The following is an 18,313-nucleotide window of genomic DNA, read 5'->3' on the forward strand; positions in this document are numbered from 1 at the left end:
TTTTCTTCTGACACAAAGACATGGCTTTTTCTCCCATTTCTGTTGGGTACGTTACTTGTTTTCCATTTCTTATAGTTTACTATACTCTATCGCATTTGCCATTATTGAGAAAAATTGGCTAAAAATTTGAAAGAAGAAGCTGAGTCTATTGCTGCAAAATGTCGTCAGTTTTGTGGGAGATTGTACCCAAAAGGCACAGCACTATTTCCGGTCTCACACACTCTTCCAGAATCCGGCCACCCCTCATCACCTGCCCCCCGAAACTGAGCAATATTTTGCGACTGTGCTGACTGACGCAATGCCTCCTGAATGTCGTGCCTGGCCCTTTGTCTTGGGACATAGATGTTTGGAGCTTTCAGAGACTACGTAAGAAGCTGGGCTATCCTGAAACATCCTGCTGGAGACATGGCGTGGAGAGGACTCAGAGGACGCCTGAGGAGCGGTGGCTGTCCCCGTCCCAGCTACTCGGGTCTCTGCAGTGCAAGCGCCAGACCCTTACGTGATTGAGCCTTTAAGTGATTCTGGCTTTCAGCCTCAGAGCCTCCCCAGCTGATTCTTTTTCATTTTTTTTTTAAATTTTTTTTATTTCTTTATTTTTTTTTCTATTTTTAGTTGGCCAATTAATTTATTTTTTATTTTTTTAGTAGATAGAGATGGGGGGGGGGGTCTCGCTCTTGCTCAGGCTGGTCTCGAACTCCTGAGCTCAAACGATCCACCAGCCTCGGCCTCCCAGAGTGCGGGGGTTACAGGCGCGAGCCACCGCGCCCGGCCCCAGCTGATTCTTAGTGGAGCAGAGCATTGCTGGCCCCGTGGAGCCCAGTTGAGACTGCAAATTTTTGAACAAAGTTAAGTGCTGCTTCTTTCTCTCTCTCTTTTTCTTAATCACAAATTTTGGAGTGGTTTGTTACAGAGTAATAGAAAATCAGAATGAGTCTAGTTCAAAGCTTTTTTTGGTGATTTTTCAACTCTGTCTTTGACAAGAGTTGATCGTATATGCAAATAGTGGTATTCTAATAGTTTTTCCATTGGCGACAGGTTAGCTCAGGTGTGCACATGCAGTCTTGACACGGCCAATGATTTGGGTGCAACTCCACTCTCCCCGCCCCGTGACCTCACTGTGTGGTTGTGTCGTGTGTGTCTGCTCTGTTATGAGGGCGTGAAGAGTCCTTGCAGCCCCCGGGAAATGGACAGCTCGATTCTCCGCCGAATGCGTGAGGAAGGGGGGCTGTGGCAATGGCAGGGACAGTCTCCAGCCGAGAACTTCCAGAACACAAACACAGTGCTGGCTCCATCAGGGGCCAGGCTTTGGGTAGATTGGGCATCTGAGAAATGAAGGTAAACTGGGCGTGATGGGTGCTAAGGAGGAGAGTCTGGAAGAGGGTCAGAGGGTCGATGGCAACAGTAACGGACGTGGCAGGCGCTGGTTGTGCAGGGTGTGTGGTGACAGCAGTAGACAGACGCCACCCTCACTGAGCTAAGGATTAGACTTGTCCTACACACGTGCCCTACACACGTGCCATGGTGCTGAGCACAGGGTGGGGCCTGAAAAAGCAGACTTTTCTCTCCTTACGGCCTCTGTGCTCGGCCTCTGAATCACTTCTTGAGCCAAAAAGCCCTGACTTTACATTCGGCATCACGATTTAATGGCTACACGATACCAACACTGCACCTTATTCCCCTTGACCTAAAAATGAGGCTGATTATAACACGAACCCACTTGGCAGTGGGCAGGACAAGGAGAACAAATGTTAAAACACTATGAAAGCAATAAAATGCTATAAGATGTAAGGGCTGTTTTAAACCATTTGCACGAGCGTGGGCCACGTTCCCCTTGGTTTACAAGTTCATTCAGCTGTCCTCAAAGAGTTCTTCATTCCACCTGTGGTTGTCCCAGGCTGGGGTGTTGTCTCAATTTCTATCCCACTGTCAAGCTTCTCGTGGCCTCTGCCTGTAGTCAGGCACCCTGGCCTGCCACTGGAACCACTCACGAAGGTCCTGCCGTGTGCAAAGGTTTGTTCTCTGCCATCTTTGTCATCCTCTGTGCCCACCAGTGGCATCTCCACTCCTCATGGGACACTGTCTCCTCCTCTGGTTTGGACAACGGGACACTGGTCTCGCTCCCCCTCCCACTTTGCTCTCTGCCTGGTCTCCGTGCCTGCATTGCACTGCTTCCCACCGGCCTTCACCGTCCTGGGACCCTCTCCCCTCTGCGTCCTCACAGATGCTCTATCCACGCCCATTTCCAGCTCTCAACCCCAAAGACACAATGCCCCATTCTGTGTCTCTAGTTCGGAGTCCAAGCTGCATTTCCAACTGCCCGCTGCCTCACTCGCCCTGGATTTGCCACCAGTGTGGCAACTTCCCACATCCAAAACAGAGCAGATTTTCCTTGCTGGAAAGGGTCCTCTTCCTTCTCACAAAGGGGCTTTCCCTTACTGGGCTTCTGGTCAGCCAGGCTCACATCTCAGAGGGATCTTTAGGTGTCTCCACTACCGTTCACCAAGCCACGTGCCACTAATTGCATACCTATAATATTTCACATTAATCTTGTTAGTCTTACCTGGCGTTTTCCTAGCTCAGGTCCTTATGCGTTTTCTGGATCATGGTTGTCAAACTGTAGCGTTCCTGAGAATCACCTGGGGAACTTGTGCAAATGCAGATTCTTACGTGGGACCCAACATTCTGCATTTCTAGCAAGCTCCTAAGTGATGCCCATGCTGCTGGTCCCCAGACTGCACTTTGAGTAACAAGATTCTAGCTTAATCATGATGATCGTCTCGCAAGTGGTCTCTTCTAAGCCAGTGGTTCTCAAAGTGTGGCCCCCAGACAAGCAACATCAACACCACTTGGGAACTTGTCAGAAATGCAAATCCTTGACCAGCCCAAGTCCTACCCAATCAGAAACTCTCTATTTGAACACGCCACTCAGGCGATGTGCTGCAGGTGATTCTGAGGCATGCTGAAGTTTGAGACCACTGATCTAGATCTTTCCTTTACAGCCACCACACACACTGCAGAATCTTGTAAAGATGTTGTAAAACATCTTCACTGTTTCTATAATGTAGCTTTCAAGGGCCTCAGCCCTTGCCCCCAGCTGACACTACTCTCCACACTCTTCTCATTCCTAATTTTAGAGTGAAATTTGTTGCACGTTGTTCCCTGTCCATTCCCCGTGCTTCCTACATCTTCTTCGCATGTTTCTTTTCCCCAGGACACCCCCATTATTGTTCACTGGGGCACTGTCTCCTCTGTGTCGTGTTCCTCAGGCCACCGAGCTAAGAGGGCATCTTTTTCCTTTCTCATGCTCAGCCATGGTTAGCACACTGTACATTGCACTAGAGCAGTGGCTCTCAAATGGGGCTGATTTTGGTTTCCCCCGACCCAGGGGACATTTGATAATATCTGGAGACAGCGTTGATTGTCACAGCTGCAGGTGCTGATGTGGCATCAAGTGGGTAGAGGCCAGGGATGCTGCTAAGTACCTGTATGTTTCAATGCATGGACAGCACCTCACCTCTGTGCCCAAAGAAAGAATTATCCAGCCCAAAAAGTCAGTAGTGCATTGGTCAGGAAACCCCGCAGTAGAGCATGAAGTGTACCTTCTATTTTCTCTAACACATTGCTGTCGGCACCACCCTGGGGTTATGCACGTTCTAGAACAGACTTCCTGGCAGTTCATGCAAGGATACTGTCTTCATCTTATTGAGAAACTGAGCAACCAAATATTGTAAAATTTAAAAAGTGCATGATCAGTGCTAACGTGGTCATGGTTGACGTTTATGTCAAGAATTCCATTGTCTTACTGAGGCCCAAACTTGACTTAAATTCCACTTTCTCCAGTTCCTAATGTGCTTAGGGACTTGTGAGTGGGGTTTTATTTCTCCTTTATCCTTCATGGCGGATGAGACTTTAGGTGCAGACAAGTTACTTACAATGGACCAATGGCCATAGAGTGCCGAGTGCCTGTCGTGGCCATTTGGAACTGGGTATTTGCATTAGGGACTGTCTGGGGAAAGTGTCCCTGGCTCCACTGCTTGGGAGCATTCTATTGGTTGTTTGTAAGCAGTAGGAGGTCTGGTCTCCTCACTGTCCAGCACACCCCAGATCCTCACTCCTATCTGATTCTCCAGGTTACAAAACGATGGGTGGCATTGAGACGAGGTAATGAGCACTGGGTTCTCTTGCCCACAGAGCCCTCTCTGAAGGACAGAGACTAGCACGCTTCAAGGCAGATCCTGATCTGAGATGCACCATAGGAAAGAAATTGGCTCTAAGAGCTGACCAGGCTTTTTTAACTCACAAGTCCAGTCCTCTTCTTTAGTACCAGTTCATCTGTGCGAAACCCTTGGGGCAACCTGAACTCGGAAATGTTCCGATTTTAGAAGGCAGTTCAGGCATGCACCATAAACCCCACAGCACCCCCAGCGGAGTCTGGGTAGAACCTGGTAACAAATGGGCTACATGTGGGAAATACCTGAGATGACCCACTAGGTGCGATAAATAAAGACTACTGATATCTTCACATTAGTTCAGATCAGGTTTTGCTACCAAGTAAGTACGAAATATTTTTCGGTTTTAGGGACTTGGGGATTTTAGAGAGACCCGGGGATACCCCAGGCTGGTGCTAGGATCATCAGCGTGGTCTAGATTAGACGGTTCCTCGGGATGAGATCCGTCACAATGTTGTCCTGACCACGGTTTGGAAATGAGATGTCAGGCGCAGAGGAGAGAGCTCAGCCTCCCCGGAAACCGGCCGTCAGCAGGCTCCAGCAGATCTCTAGCACACCGAGGGCCCGACCGCTTGTTGATTGCTTTCCTCTGTCACACAGAGGTGCCAGTGCAGCCCTCGGTCTTGAGATAAAGATGAGGTTTCCGGGAACCAACTGGCCTGCCGTCTCCCACCTTCTCTGCCTGGAGGTGAGCTGAGGCGTCCAGTTTCCTACTTGGTTGATGAGAGACCTTGGCAGCCTGGAGGGAAGGTTTTGTAAACCGTGTGTTTGTTCTCAGACAAGGGTTGTGTTCATTTCCCTGTTCCCATGTGAGTGAGAAGGCTGCGTCTTCACACAGCCAAACCTCACCTTCCAGGGACAGAGCGGGGCAGTGTCACACTGAAGAGCTGAAGTCAGAGAAACAAGACAGACCAAATACAATGAGGTTTTGTTGTTTTTCCCCTACTGAATTTAAATACATTGTTTTTAACAGTAGCTTTTCATGATGTGTGAGCCTTATTAATATGAGATAGGTCACCATTGGTTAAACTGTACTTAGGTTAGATCCAAGTATGATGGGACATCTCATGTCACCCTAGTTCTTGGAAACCTGGTATTTTACTGTCTAACTCATGATTGTTAATGAGGATCAAAGCATTAGTGTGTGGTAATAAAATCCAATTAGTATTAAAAGATCATATTTTAAAATGTCAATATTACTCATAATGATATAGTTTAAATGTTCCTTCATCAGTCCCTGGTGACCAACAGTGTCAAGTGAAAAACAATGGGTCTGTTCTTCATACACAGCATTTAATATCTGCATTTTATGTCCTATCAAGTGCATTTGTTGTCTACCACAGGGACTGAACAGAAAAAGAAATTTCCTAGGTTGTTTTTTTTTTTTCCCCCTTTTCTTCTAGAAAGCACCACTGCCATCTCAGCAGGACAGTCGGGGGCTGGGGGCTCTTGTAGATGCGAGGCAGCCACTCGGGAAAGGGGTCTCCCTTGGTCACTTCAGTACAATGAAAGCAAAAACAAAGGTTTCTTGTCACTTGGGGCCTTCATCCAGTATATCCCACATTATGAATAATAAACCTGACCAACCTTCTTTGCCAAGGGAGCCTGTGGGGCCTTTGGGCTAATTCACAGTTCAGGTAAAACCCCATCTACCTACCTACCTATCGTCCATCCATCCATCATCCAACTCTCATCTGTCTACCTCTCACCCAGCTGTGTCTTTCTGTCTACATTTTTGTCTGTCTGTGCATGCACGTGGAAGAGAAAAAAGGGCAGGCTTGAATAACTATGAACACTTTTAACTTTCTTTTTTCTACCTTTACCTCTGACGCCAGAGGCTCCTGGTGGAATGAGCTAACCCCAACCCGGCACAGTGTGCTCTCAAGTAATCATGGGCAGCAAAGACATCCTTGGCCTTCAAGAGTCACAAATGTAGGGCATGCATTGAGACTCAAAATCATAAAGAAAGTGTAGTTTCTGCTAGGAGGACTTCCTTAGCACATGTGTTAATATCCTTGTGTAACTCCAACAAGTCCTTTTGTTTCCTTTTGGAAAGGTTAAGCCAGCTATTAGGTTATAGGTAAATCATATTTATACCACACTTTCTGCCTCGATAAACTTTGCTATTTTATTCTGTGATGCAGATGAAGTGGAAATACTGTTGTGATGCTCCATATTTCTCTCTCTCTAGGGGGGCTGGGACGTCCCTCTGAGGGAACCCAGACATGTGCAGTCCTGTAGTAGACAGTGCAACAAGGTCCAAGTTGTACATAATTTGTAGGAAAAGTCATACGTAAATTTCTGCCTCCTGCTCTGTTCTGGAAATGAACTTTTCATTTCCAAAAATATGCATGAATCAAGTATCATTTGATTATTGTTAAATTTGGAGAAAGAACCATGGATCTTAGACTTTAAGCTGAATTAAACTAATGTAGAGTGAAGGGGAGCAAGTTTTAAAGGACGATGCAGCCAATTTCTTTTGTTATTTATGTTTTTATTTTTTTCCAAGAACAGTTAACATTTACTAGGCACCTATTGGCCTCAGTCACTTGCATCTAAAGAGCAAAGCTAATTTACCCACAGCCCATGTTCTTTTAAATGGTTAGCCTTATTTCTTAGCTCTGTGAACCACTATTCTAACATTAGCTTCAAGTTCAGTTTTAATAATCTAACCCATAATTGTCTACTGCTCCCTGCCACATGAACAAAAAAGTAGAGTTTGGGGAGAGTAAGGCGAGCAGTTTACATTTTTCTGTGGATACTTCAAGTAATTGGCCCCAAAGTGAAATTATTGAGTTGGCCATGGTTTATCGTGTTCTGAGGGTGTAAAATGTGGAAGGAAATGGACCATAGGAAGAGTTGATATCCAAGAATGTGTGAATGTGTGAAAATCCTATAACTTCACTTCAACTGGCCTAATATCCTGAGTCACTAGATGGTCGGAAGAGTAGATACAGTACGAAAGGAACAAACTGATGTACATTTATACTAAAAACCAAAAACAAAGCTTGTACAAGGTGGACAGCAAATGAAGTAACTCCTATCAAAATAAAGTCTCACACAGGTCATTTTTATACATACATGGACATACACACACCCACACACGCACAGACTCACAAGCAAGAATGTGTATTTTGTCAGATAGGTCCTTGGAAATAGACATTCTTAGCAAATATGGATGACAGATCAATTGTAATTTATTTTCTTTTAACACTGTATCATCATAAAGAAAACTGGTATAAATGAAAAAATCTATTTCAAATATCTACATCTAAAATTTTAGGCAGTGAAAAAGCACTTTGTTGACAGGAGTGTGGAATGATGTATGTTAATTGTCAGAAACTGCTGGATGCCTTGTTTAGTTGCCACAAACAAATTCACATATCAGAACGAACAATACTGCTAAATATTCCTTTTTTTCCTTTTTTTTTTTGTTTTTTGTTAAAACATACTGGGAGAAAGGAAAGAAAAGAAAAGCCGGAAATCCATACATCTTTCAAAAGTTTGAAATCGAAGCAATATTTAGAACCATAGATGAGGAAACACGGCGGCATTGGTGTAATATACACAACGCGCTTTTCTTCTTTAATCTGTAATGTACATCAAATACTTTACAACAATGCATTAACAAAAGGCAAGAAACATCTTGCTGTACAGAGGAACCCCAATGCAACTTGAAGCCTAGAGTCACAACGGATGAAGAGTAAACAAAGCGTGAGAAGCCGTCCCCCATAAAGTGTGTAAACTATTCTGTGTCTTGTGCTTAACAAGGACCCTCCCGCCTCACCACCCAACCGCCTGCTCTCTCCTTCCTTCAGCCACATCCGGTATAAAGCACTTTTTTTTAATCCTCTACGGCTCAAACTAGAAAGGTGTTGCACACTGTCATATTTAGGATCACTTTAGCTTTCTATTGATTTCCAAGTTAACTTTCGATTCGTTTAGCTTTCTAAAATAGCTCTTAATATTTCCTTACTGGTTATCACAGCCTTCCTACGGAACAGGCTTTAACAAACTAAATTTGCAGGAGAAAAAAGAAAAAAGAAATGTCTCGTGGTATGCATGCACATGCACTGTCCCCGGAGCGCCTGGTGCCGCTGGCTCCTCACACCCAGGAGTCGGGGGAGGCGGGGTAGTGGCTCGTTTCATAGTTCAGTTCACTGTAGGGACGGGCAGCTGAGTAGAAGTCGACATAGTTGCCGGTGGACTTGAGTCCCAGGTGCATGGCGTACTCGCTGGCGGGAGGGCGGTGGTGGACCTGGTCCTCGAAGAAGGACTCGTCGTAATTTCTTGTGGAATTCTGAAACGGCTGGTAGGTCTCGTAGTCTTTCCTGCTGGGCTCCTGCGGGACTGGCTGTGCTGAAACCTGAACAAGAAAGAGGCACCGCACTGGGTTAGTTAGTTTCCCTTGACCGTACCTCCCTCTTGCCCAGGCATTCAACCCTCTTTCAAAGAAAAGGCTGCAATAAATTGGAAAACCTAGAAGAAATGGATACATTCTGAGACTTTTGCAACCTACCAAGATTGAATCAGGAAGAAATCCAAAACCTGAATAAGCCAATAACAAGTAAGGAGACAAAAGCAGTAATAAAAAGTCTCCCATCAAAGAAAAGCCCAGGACCTGATGGCTTCACTACAGAATTTTACCAAGCATTCAAAGAAGTACTAATACCAATGCTAAACTATTCCAAAAAATCAAGGAGGAGGGGATACTTCCAAACTCATTCTATAAGGCCTGCATCACCCTGATACCAAAACCAGACAAAGACACTACAAAAAAAGAACAATATAGGCCAATAGCTCTAATGAACATAGATGCAAAAATCCTCTACAAAATACTAGCAAACTAAATTCAACATGTTAAAAAGATTACTCATCATGGTCAAGTGGAATTCATCCTAGGGATGCAAGGATGGTTCAACATATGCAAATAAATCAATGTGATACATCATATCAACAGAATGAAAGACAAAAACCATATGATCATTTCAACTGATGATGAAAAAGCACTTGATAAAATTAGCCAACATCCCTTCATGGTAAACATTCTCAAAAAATGGGTATGGGAGGAATATACCTCAACATGATAAAAGCCATATATGACAAATCCACAGCAAGTATCATACTGAATTGGGAAAAACTGAAAACCTTTCCTCTAAGATCTGGAACAAGAGAAAGATGCCTACTTTCACCACTGTTATTCAACATACTACTCGAGTTCCAGCAACAGCAATCAGACAAGAGAAAGAAATAAAAGGCATTAAAATTGGAAAGGAAGAAGTCAAATTATCCTTGTTTGCAGATGACATGATCTTTTATCTAGAGAAATTTAAAGACTCAACACACATAAAAAAACTGTTAGAACTCATAAAAAAATTCTGTAAAGTTACAGGATACAAAATCAATCGATAAAAATCAGTAGCATTTCTATATGCCTAACAATAAACAATCTGAAAAAGAAACCAAGGAGGTAATCCCATTTACAATAGATACAAATAAAATAAAATATCTAGGAATAAACTTAATCAAAGAAATGAAAGACCTCTAATCTAATGAAAACTATAAAACATTGATGAAAGAAATTGAAGTAGAGACAAAAAATGGAAATATATTCCATGTTTGTGAATTGAAAGCTCAATATTGTTTAAAATTCCACCATACTACTCAAAGTGATCTACAGATTCAATGCAATCCCCATCACAATACTGAGGACATTCTTCACAGAAATAAAAAAAAAATCCTAAAATTTATATGGAACCACAAAAGACCTGGAATAGCCAAAGCCATCCTGAGCAAAAAGAACAAAACTGGAGGAATCACATTACCTGACTTCAAGACTTCAAATTATACTACACAGTTGTAGTAACCAAAACAGCATGGTATTGGCATAAAAGCTCACACATAGACCAATAGAACAGAATAGTGAATCAAATAAATCCACACATCTATAGTGAACGTATCTTTGACAAAGGTGCCAGGAAAATACAATGGAGAAAGGACCATCTCTTCAGAAAGTGGTGCTGGGTAAACTAGACCCTTACCTCTCGCCATATACAATAATCAAATCAAAATGGATTAAAGACCTAAATCTAAGACATGAAACTATGAAACTGCGAAAAGAAAACATTGGGAAATACTTCAGGACATTGTTCTGGGCAAGGAATTCTTAAGGAATACTCCCAAAGCACAGACAACCAAAGCATAATTGGACAAATGGGATCACATCAAGTTAAAAAGCTTCTGTACAGCAAAGGAAACAATTGGCAAAGGGAAGAGACAACCCCAGAATGGAAAAAATATTTGCAAACTACCCATCTAACAAGGAACTAATAACTTTGAGTATATAAGGAGCTCCAACAACTCAATAGGAAAAAATCAAATAATCTGATTAAAAATGGTCAAAGGATATGAAAAGACATTTCTTAAAAGAAGATATACAAATGGCCAATAGATATATGAAAAAATGCTTAACATTATTAGTCATCAGAGAAATGCAAATCAAAACTACAATGAGATATCATCTCACCCCAGTTAAACGGCTTTTACCAAAAAGGCAGGCAATAGTGAGTGCTGGCAAGGATGTGGAGAAGGGGGAACCCTCATAACTGTTGGTGGGGATGTGAATTAGTGCAACCACTGTGGAGAACAGTATGGAGGTTCCTCAAAAAATGAAAATAGAACTACCATATAACCCAGAAATCCTACTGCTAGGTATATATCCAAAGGAAGGGAAATCAGTATATTGAAAAAAAATACCTGCACTCCCATGCTTACTGTGGCACTATTCACAATAGCCAAGATTTGAATCAACCTAAGTGTCCATCAGTGGATGGATGGATAAGGAAATCATGGTACATACACAATGGAATATTATATAGCCTCAAAAAGAATAAAATCCTGCCATTTACAACCACATGGATGGAATTGGAGATCATTATGTTAAGTAAAATAGGCCAACCACAGAAAAACAAATCTCGCATGTTCTCACTCAGATGTGGGAGCTAAATATTAAAAACAATTGGTCTCATGGGAAAAACAAAACAAAACAGAGAAAAGGCTGCATGTATGCCCAGGCATTCCCTGGGGCGGGACTTCTCTGCTGAAACTGCCAACTGCCATTGCCTTTCCTTTTAAAGATTGGCTCTATTCTACATAATCTTTTTCTATCATTATTATTTTCCTATCATTATTTCTTTTTCCTATCATTATTTTCTTAATCATTATTATAGTAAAATATACATAACACAAGACCGACCACTTTTGACATTTTGAAATGTATAATTAGGTGGCATTAAGTACATTCACAGTGTTGTGAAACCATCACTATCATCCATTTCCACCACATTTTCAATCATCCCAAACAGAAACTCTATAGCTGTTACACATAATTCCCCATCCTTTCTCTCCCAGCCCACGGCAACCACCACTGCGCTTTCTATCTCTACGAGTTTGCCAACTCTAGGGACCTCATACAGTGTTTGCCCTTGTGTGCTTGGCTTCTTTCACTTAGCATGATGTTTTCATGGTGCATCCATGGTATAGCATGTGTCAGAACTTCATTCTTTTTCACGGCTGAATAACATTCCACTGTACGGATAGATCACATTTTGTTTATCCATTCATCTGTTGATGGACACTTGGGTTGTGTCCACCTTTTGGCTATTGCAAATAATGCTGCAATAAACACTGAGGTACTAGTATCTGTTCCAGTCCCTGTTTTTGATTCTTTTGGGTGTATACCTTGCAGTGGGTCATATGGTAATGTTATGTTTAACTTTTCCAGGAACCACCAAACTGTTTGCCACAGTGGTTGTACCATTTTACTAGATAATCTTTTTTTTTTTTTTTTTTTTTTTTTTAGACAGAGTCTCACTTTGTTGTCCAGGCTAGAGTGAGTGCCGTGGCGTCAGCCTAGCTCACAGCAACCTCAAACTCCTGGGCTCAGGCGATCCTCCTGCCTCAGCCTCCCGAGTAGCTGGGACTACAGGCATGCGCCACCATGCCCGGCTAATTTTCTATATATATATCAGTTGGCCAATTAATTTCTTTCTATTTATAGTAGAGACGGGGTCTCGCTCTTGCTCAGGCTGGTTTTGAACTCCTGACCTTGAGCAATCCGCCCGCCTCGGCCTCCCAAGAGCTAGGATTACAGGCGTGAGCCACAGCGCCCGGCCTTAGATAATCTTTTTTAATTAAAGAAGGGTAGACTAGAAGCTGTAGAACACAGTTAATTTATTTTCTTTTTTCTTCTTTTTTTTTTTTTTTTTTGTATTATGCCTAGGGTTTGCCGTCTTAAAGAGACAGTGAAAATGTACAAGATCTAATGGTCACCAAGGCATTTTCCTGATGGCACAGACGGCTGTCATCAATACGTCTCTGGTCCCTGTTTGCATGTAGTGGGACTGGGGCTTCCCCATCGCAGGGCCTAAGTGAGGGACCAGGTATCACAGCCTTACAAAGATGCACACTCCAAATATTCTGTACATTGGAGAACCAAAGGTCCAAAACGTTTCTTAACCTGGTGCAATTAAGAACTGACTGAAAAAAAAAAAAAAAGAACTGACTGAACTCAAGAATGTTGTGGGATTAGGAGGCTTTTGATTAGGAGGCAGGAGTCTTCAGAATTGTCTGGTGTCTGCAAGCCCCTCCCAATACTCTAACAGTTTCCACTCTTGTCCTCTGCAGGTTACTGTCTGATGTAGGGACTGTGAAGGGCTCAAGGGATCACAGGAGCCTTTGAGACACAGGATGTCAAGAATTCGTTCCCTCTGCATGGCTTTAGGGACATGGGTTGACAACCTATTTATTAGCATTTGTATCCAGGGACTGAGTTCCCCTCTTCCCTTCTGATTGCTTCTGTGGTCTCTTTCCAAGCACCTGCCCCTGAAATGAGCAGAACCTTCCAGGTGTGGGGTGAGGGTGACCCCTACAGCTAGCGCATACAGGGATGCACAGCTAGCGCATACAGGGATGCTCTGCCAGCGTGCAGTAATTGGGGAGGAGGTCAGGTGTGAGTTATAAAACACTGAAAGAAATACAGTTTGATCACTTTCGAGTGGATTTAGTAATTCTCTATTAATTTAACTAAGGTTCAGCATGGAAACATCCTGTAGAAATTGGCCTTAGTTAATAGATAATGATTTGTAATTAGTACGTTGTGTGTAAATGAATGCTTTTAATGGCCCGCACATAATTCTTTTCCCAAGTAAGTGAAACTCCCTCTTTTATATGTCATTGATTTACACTAGTAAATCGACCTGTTCTTCCAAGAAGTGGCAAACTTCATCACAGCTGCTTCTCGGGCTGTCCCACGCGTCTAGTTAGCGGTGGCTGAATGAATGAGGCTTCTGTCTACCTGTGAGAGTCTAAAAGTCTATAGAATGTAAACCTTTGTAAGCCTAAGAGCCTGGGGTGACAGGGACATTTGGAATGAATGCAACATCTGCAATTAAATGTTGCTAAGACCAGGTCTACCAGACGGCGTCGATAGGCCGGGATGCCGTTTGCTATTCTCTGAAGAGCTGCGTGCTACGTTGACTATCTCCATGCCGACACCGTACTGCTTCCAAGTGTGCAGCACGCACAGGCTCCGAGGAAGGATGTTTGGAAAAATAACACCGGGAGGAAACTGGAATTTACTGTTTCTGTTTCAGTAGGCACCATATTCAGTTCTTCTTTGTTTAATCACCCAATAGTCATAAATGTCCATGTATGTACACGTGTCTGTCTGTATCTATCATCTACCTATCTTCCTATCCACCCACCTATCCATCCATCCACTTAATTCCAACTCTGTAGATGAAGAAACTGAAGCTCAGAGAAGTTAAGGCACTTCTCCGAGGGCTGTGGTGTTGTGAGGCTGGAATCTGAACTCACGTCTGGCTGACTCTAAAGCCCACGCTGTCTCTACCAAGCTAACCCAGTCCCAGCAGAGCCCAGGTGGCCGAAGCTCGGAGGGCAGTCCTCATGGAGCTGGCTCCAGGCTCTCTGATAAGAAAGGAGGTCAGTGGATGGAAGAGACCAGAAGAGGTGTGACTTCTTGTGCTGGTCACAGGGGCCAGAGGCAGCAAGGCAGGAGACAGGGAGGTCTTCAGGGGAGTCACTCACAAGGCTTGTGGCTCTCCAAAGTGGCTGTTGCTTTCGTGTTTTTGCACAACTGGGTTCAAATTTTTTTTTTTTTAACCGTAGTCATATTCTCTCTGGTTGATGGACATTTTAAAGTTGGGCATGAGCTTATTATTTGAGTCTCTTACCTTAGGGAATTAACTTCTTCAATTCACCTGTTCTGTTCATAAAGTCCCCCATCAACCCCTTTGGAGATTTGTCCAGTTCCAAGAGCGTGTGCGGATGAACTATGTCCAGTTCCGAGAGCGTGTGCGGATGAGCTATGCAGGAGGGGTGGTGAGTAGCCCTGCAGAGTTTGAAGGAACTGCATTTGCTCACTGGGCTGGTGGTTTGAATGTTGGCTGGTGAAATACATCCATGGGGGAGGAATATGGGCTGCATTTTATAATTTAATGGAATACCTGACAGTGTTGAAAATTTGGCGATTAAAATGCCCCCCTCCCTAAGCCCTCTATATAGAAGGGTTAAAGATAAATGTGTTTTTAAAATATTGCACTGTTTGCATAAACCAGATGTCTATGGAGGAAGTAGCATGCTGTCCCTATACAGCAGTGGGGATTTCTGAATTTGAGTGTCTGCTGTGGTCCAGAGAAGCATATCCCAGGAGCCAGAGCTATGGCCTGCTTTGCCTTCAGGCAGAGTCCTCTCTTGGAAGGGAGGTGCGACCAGTGGGGATTGATGGACTCTGTGCTCTGTCCTGTGGCTTCTGTTCCCATAAAGTCATCTTTGCTGAACTCTTTCCTCAAGAGTAGAATGTTAAGTCTAAATTGTGAAGGATAGTGTCACAAGAGCACCCAACTCTGTTAGCATACAGACAGAAGACTTTTCTAGGTTTACTCCTTACCAAGTTTGCCAGCAAACTGGATTTAGGGAACACTAGGGAAATCGTGGCCCGTTGTAGATCTTCAAACTTTCCACACTGGGAAAACCAAAGACTCGAAGTGTTGATATAAAACGCAAGAGGCCAAGTGTTATGGACCCATGGTGCTCAAAGCATGGCCTCAGACCAGCAGCATCAGCCCCACCTGGGCATTGTTAGAAATGCAAACTATCAGGTCTTGCTCCAGACCCCACTCCCTACTGAATCAGCAACTCTGGGGTTGGCCCAGAAGTCTATGTTTTATCAGCCCCTGGGGCACTTTGACTCCCATGCAAATTTGAGAACCACTGATACAGGGGCAGGAAAGATACGGGAAGACAGAAGAGCCAGGTGAGTCTCTGCCTCTCCCCAGCTGGGTGACTGAAGGCATAGCTCATCCTCCTCCAATCTCAGTGTCCTCATCTCTGGGGACAGTCACAGCTGCCCTGCTCACGTGACAGTGGGGCTGAGGACACCTAAAAAAGAACTCAAGATGCTTGTTTCAGTATCATTAGTGATAATTTGAATACTGGTTTGTTTCTAGTTTATGAACAAAAATCCTATTGCTGGCTAGATCTAAACCATTAAAAATGACATTTCTCTTTGTAGGTATCACAAAGACTGGAAGAAGCTTAAAAGGACTTTTGCAGAGTATAGATTGTTAACTCTTAAAATGATATCTGTTGACCTCAAACATAAAAACCAAGGGTCACAAACTTTGTTGTACACTAATGGCTGTTTCTTCTAGGAGTCCTTAAGCTCAGAATTCCCTGAGAATGTGACTGGAGTTCCAGGAAGTCATGGGGGGAGTGCCACCACTGAGGCATGGAGCACCTGGCTGAGAGCTGTGGCTGCCACCCCACCAAGCTTGGCTGGTACAGGTGCCTCATTCTCAGCTCTCATCATCCACCTGGAACTCCTCTCCCTCCATGGCACACTTCTCCAGTAAGGCCAGTCACTGGCCAGCCTCCTCTGCGAAGCTTGTGCGGTGACTAAGTCCCCGGAGACATGAGCACTCAGCAGAGGACGAGCTTTGATGCTGAGTCTGGATGGATCCTGGAACATCCCTCCTGGTGAAATCTTTCAAGGTGTGATGTTCTGAGGTCACTTTTGGCCCAGGAAAGCTACCAAAGTGAAAGCATTTTGTCTGGAGTGGCCGGCCACAGTCACATGGCCAGAGAATCCAACTCATGGATGCTGTTTACAAGGTTGTCTCTGGAAACACCCAACTGGAAGAGAACAGAAACGTCTCCTCTTTGCAATGGTTAGGATGGCCGAACTCCATTGAGTTTCCAAGAAGGAAAGCTGCAGGTGACCACAAAGTTTATTCCAATAACTAGTCCAAAATCAGCAAAATGCTTTATTCTCTTCTCTCCAAGTTCACTGGAGTGTCATAAAGGTTTCCTTGGAAATTTTTGGAGGTGAAAGAAACCTCTCTTTGGTGGACATTTTGAAGTGTTGCTTGACGCTAGAATAGGATGCACAGTCCAATTGCCATTTCCCTTTGCTGATCATACTCAGGGACTATGATGCCACTGAGCTGTGACCGCAGGACTCAGCTCTGCTGGAGTCCACCTGCAACATGCGTCTCCCAGCGCTGACAAAAGGCGTGGAGCTTGCTCTCCATCCTGGGTGGGTTTCTGCTGCATTTGCCTGAGGCGCCGTGGCCCTGATGTTTCTGTCTGCGATTGAGTCAGCACATTCTGGGGCACACTGGGAGAAAGGCCATGTCGGGCTGTGCTCACTCTTTCCACAACGATGCCATCTTATCCCCTTAATTCTCATTTGCTTATCAGGGGTCCTCAAACTATGGCCCGTGGGCCACATGCGGCCCGCCGAGGACATTTATCCAGCCTGCTGGGTGTTTTTGCTGCTGTTGCCTGTCCTGCTTAGCAGTCCTGGGCCCACAGTGCGCATGTGTGGAATGTGCCCCGCACTTTCCAACAGCCCTCCAACGGTCTGAGGGACAGTGACCTGGCCCCGTTTAAAAAGTTTGAGGACCCCTGGAAATGCTCAGAATGCGCTTAATAAAAAGAAGGTGCCCCTTAGAACCATTATGGACTGTCCTAAATCCAGGTAGCAAGCAGTGTTCTGGAACCTACACTGTGAGATGCCAAGGACCCTGGGCCACATCAGGGCGTTTCTTCATTGTAGGATTCTGTGAGAGGAAGGCTGGTGTGGGGCGAGCTGATTCTGGTGAGGGGCTTCTCCCTACCTGGGGAAACTAAAGCCTCGTCTCACACTCCTGGCTGCAAAGTCAGAGTCTCATTACATCCACACTAGAATCGTTCAGAGCTGGAGACAGTTTGCTTACTGTATCTGCAGAATTCCATCCTACTAGTGACAAGAACAATGGTTGATTTCCATAAATGGAGTTGGCATGTCCAATACATTTTGTTTCTGTCAGGGCAGGCATGTTGCCCTGCAAATAGGCGGGCCATTTTGGTGACCTCCCGTCTATTGCTTGTGACCCTATTTACTTATTTACTGGCTTTTTTGCTCTTAACAAAGACTGGAACCGAGGGAGGCCGACTAGGTGTTAGCAACGTGTCACACAGGCCATGGGGCTGGGCCGTTCTCCGGGGACAGCCCTGGATGTCTTCCAGAGTGTGCACGTGTGCTGGGGTGACGCCCACCTCGGGGGAGAGAGCAGTGCAAGGTTGCCCATCAACAAGGGGGCACAGGCTGCGCCTTCTGGCTTTTAGAGTTCCCGCACAACCACAGAGAAAATGAGCCTGCACAACCACAGAGAAAAGGAGCCTGCCATGAGTGTTTGTGAATAAAACAAACACACACACCCTGAGACTCAGATTTGTTCTTTACATATCTGCTGTTCAGCGCTCCTCCAACCTGAGCGAGCACCTAAATCACCGGGGCGTCTTGTTAAAACACAATTTCTCTGCAGAACATCTCGGACGGCGAAGGAAGAACAATCTCTTCTGCGTTTCTAACAAGATCCCAGGTGATGCTGGTGCTGCTGCTTCCCCAACGAGACTCTGAACAGCAAGGCACTCTGCGGTGCATTCCATGTGTTGTAGAATCATGGAATTTATTCCATTCATCTATTCTGTCTGTGTCAAGTTCTATACTGACCTTGCTG

The 18,313-nt window shown here is 44.5% G+C and overlaps 1 protein-coding gene across 3 annotated transcripts in view; it reads right to left on the minus strand.

The window, feature by feature from the left end:
- Positions 1–3,728: 3,728 nt before the first annotated feature.
- Positions 3,729–18,313, minus strand: part of CTNND2 (catenin delta 2) — an 862,752-nt gene continuing 848,167 nt past the window's right edge. For 2 of the 3 annotated variants that reach the window (XM_076007935.1, XM_012790278.3), the window contains one exon: positions 3,730–8,595. In XM_076007935.1, the coding sequence (XP_075864050.1) occupies positions 8,335–8,595 (261 nt within the window). In that variant the 3' untranslated portion in view covers positions 3,730–8,334. Of the gene's footprint in view, positions 8,596–18,313 lie in introns of all 3 variants that reach the window. The other variant, XM_076007934.1, reaches the window with a different exon arrangement.

The sequence above is a fragment of the Microcebus murinus genome, chromosome 11, assembly GCF_040939455.1.
Source record: "Microcebus murinus isolate Inina chromosome 11, M.murinus_Inina_mat1.0, whole genome shotgun sequence".
NCBI classification, from domain to species: domain Eukaryota; kingdom Metazoa; phylum Chordata; class Mammalia; order Primates; family Cheirogaleidae; genus Microcebus; species Microcebus murinus.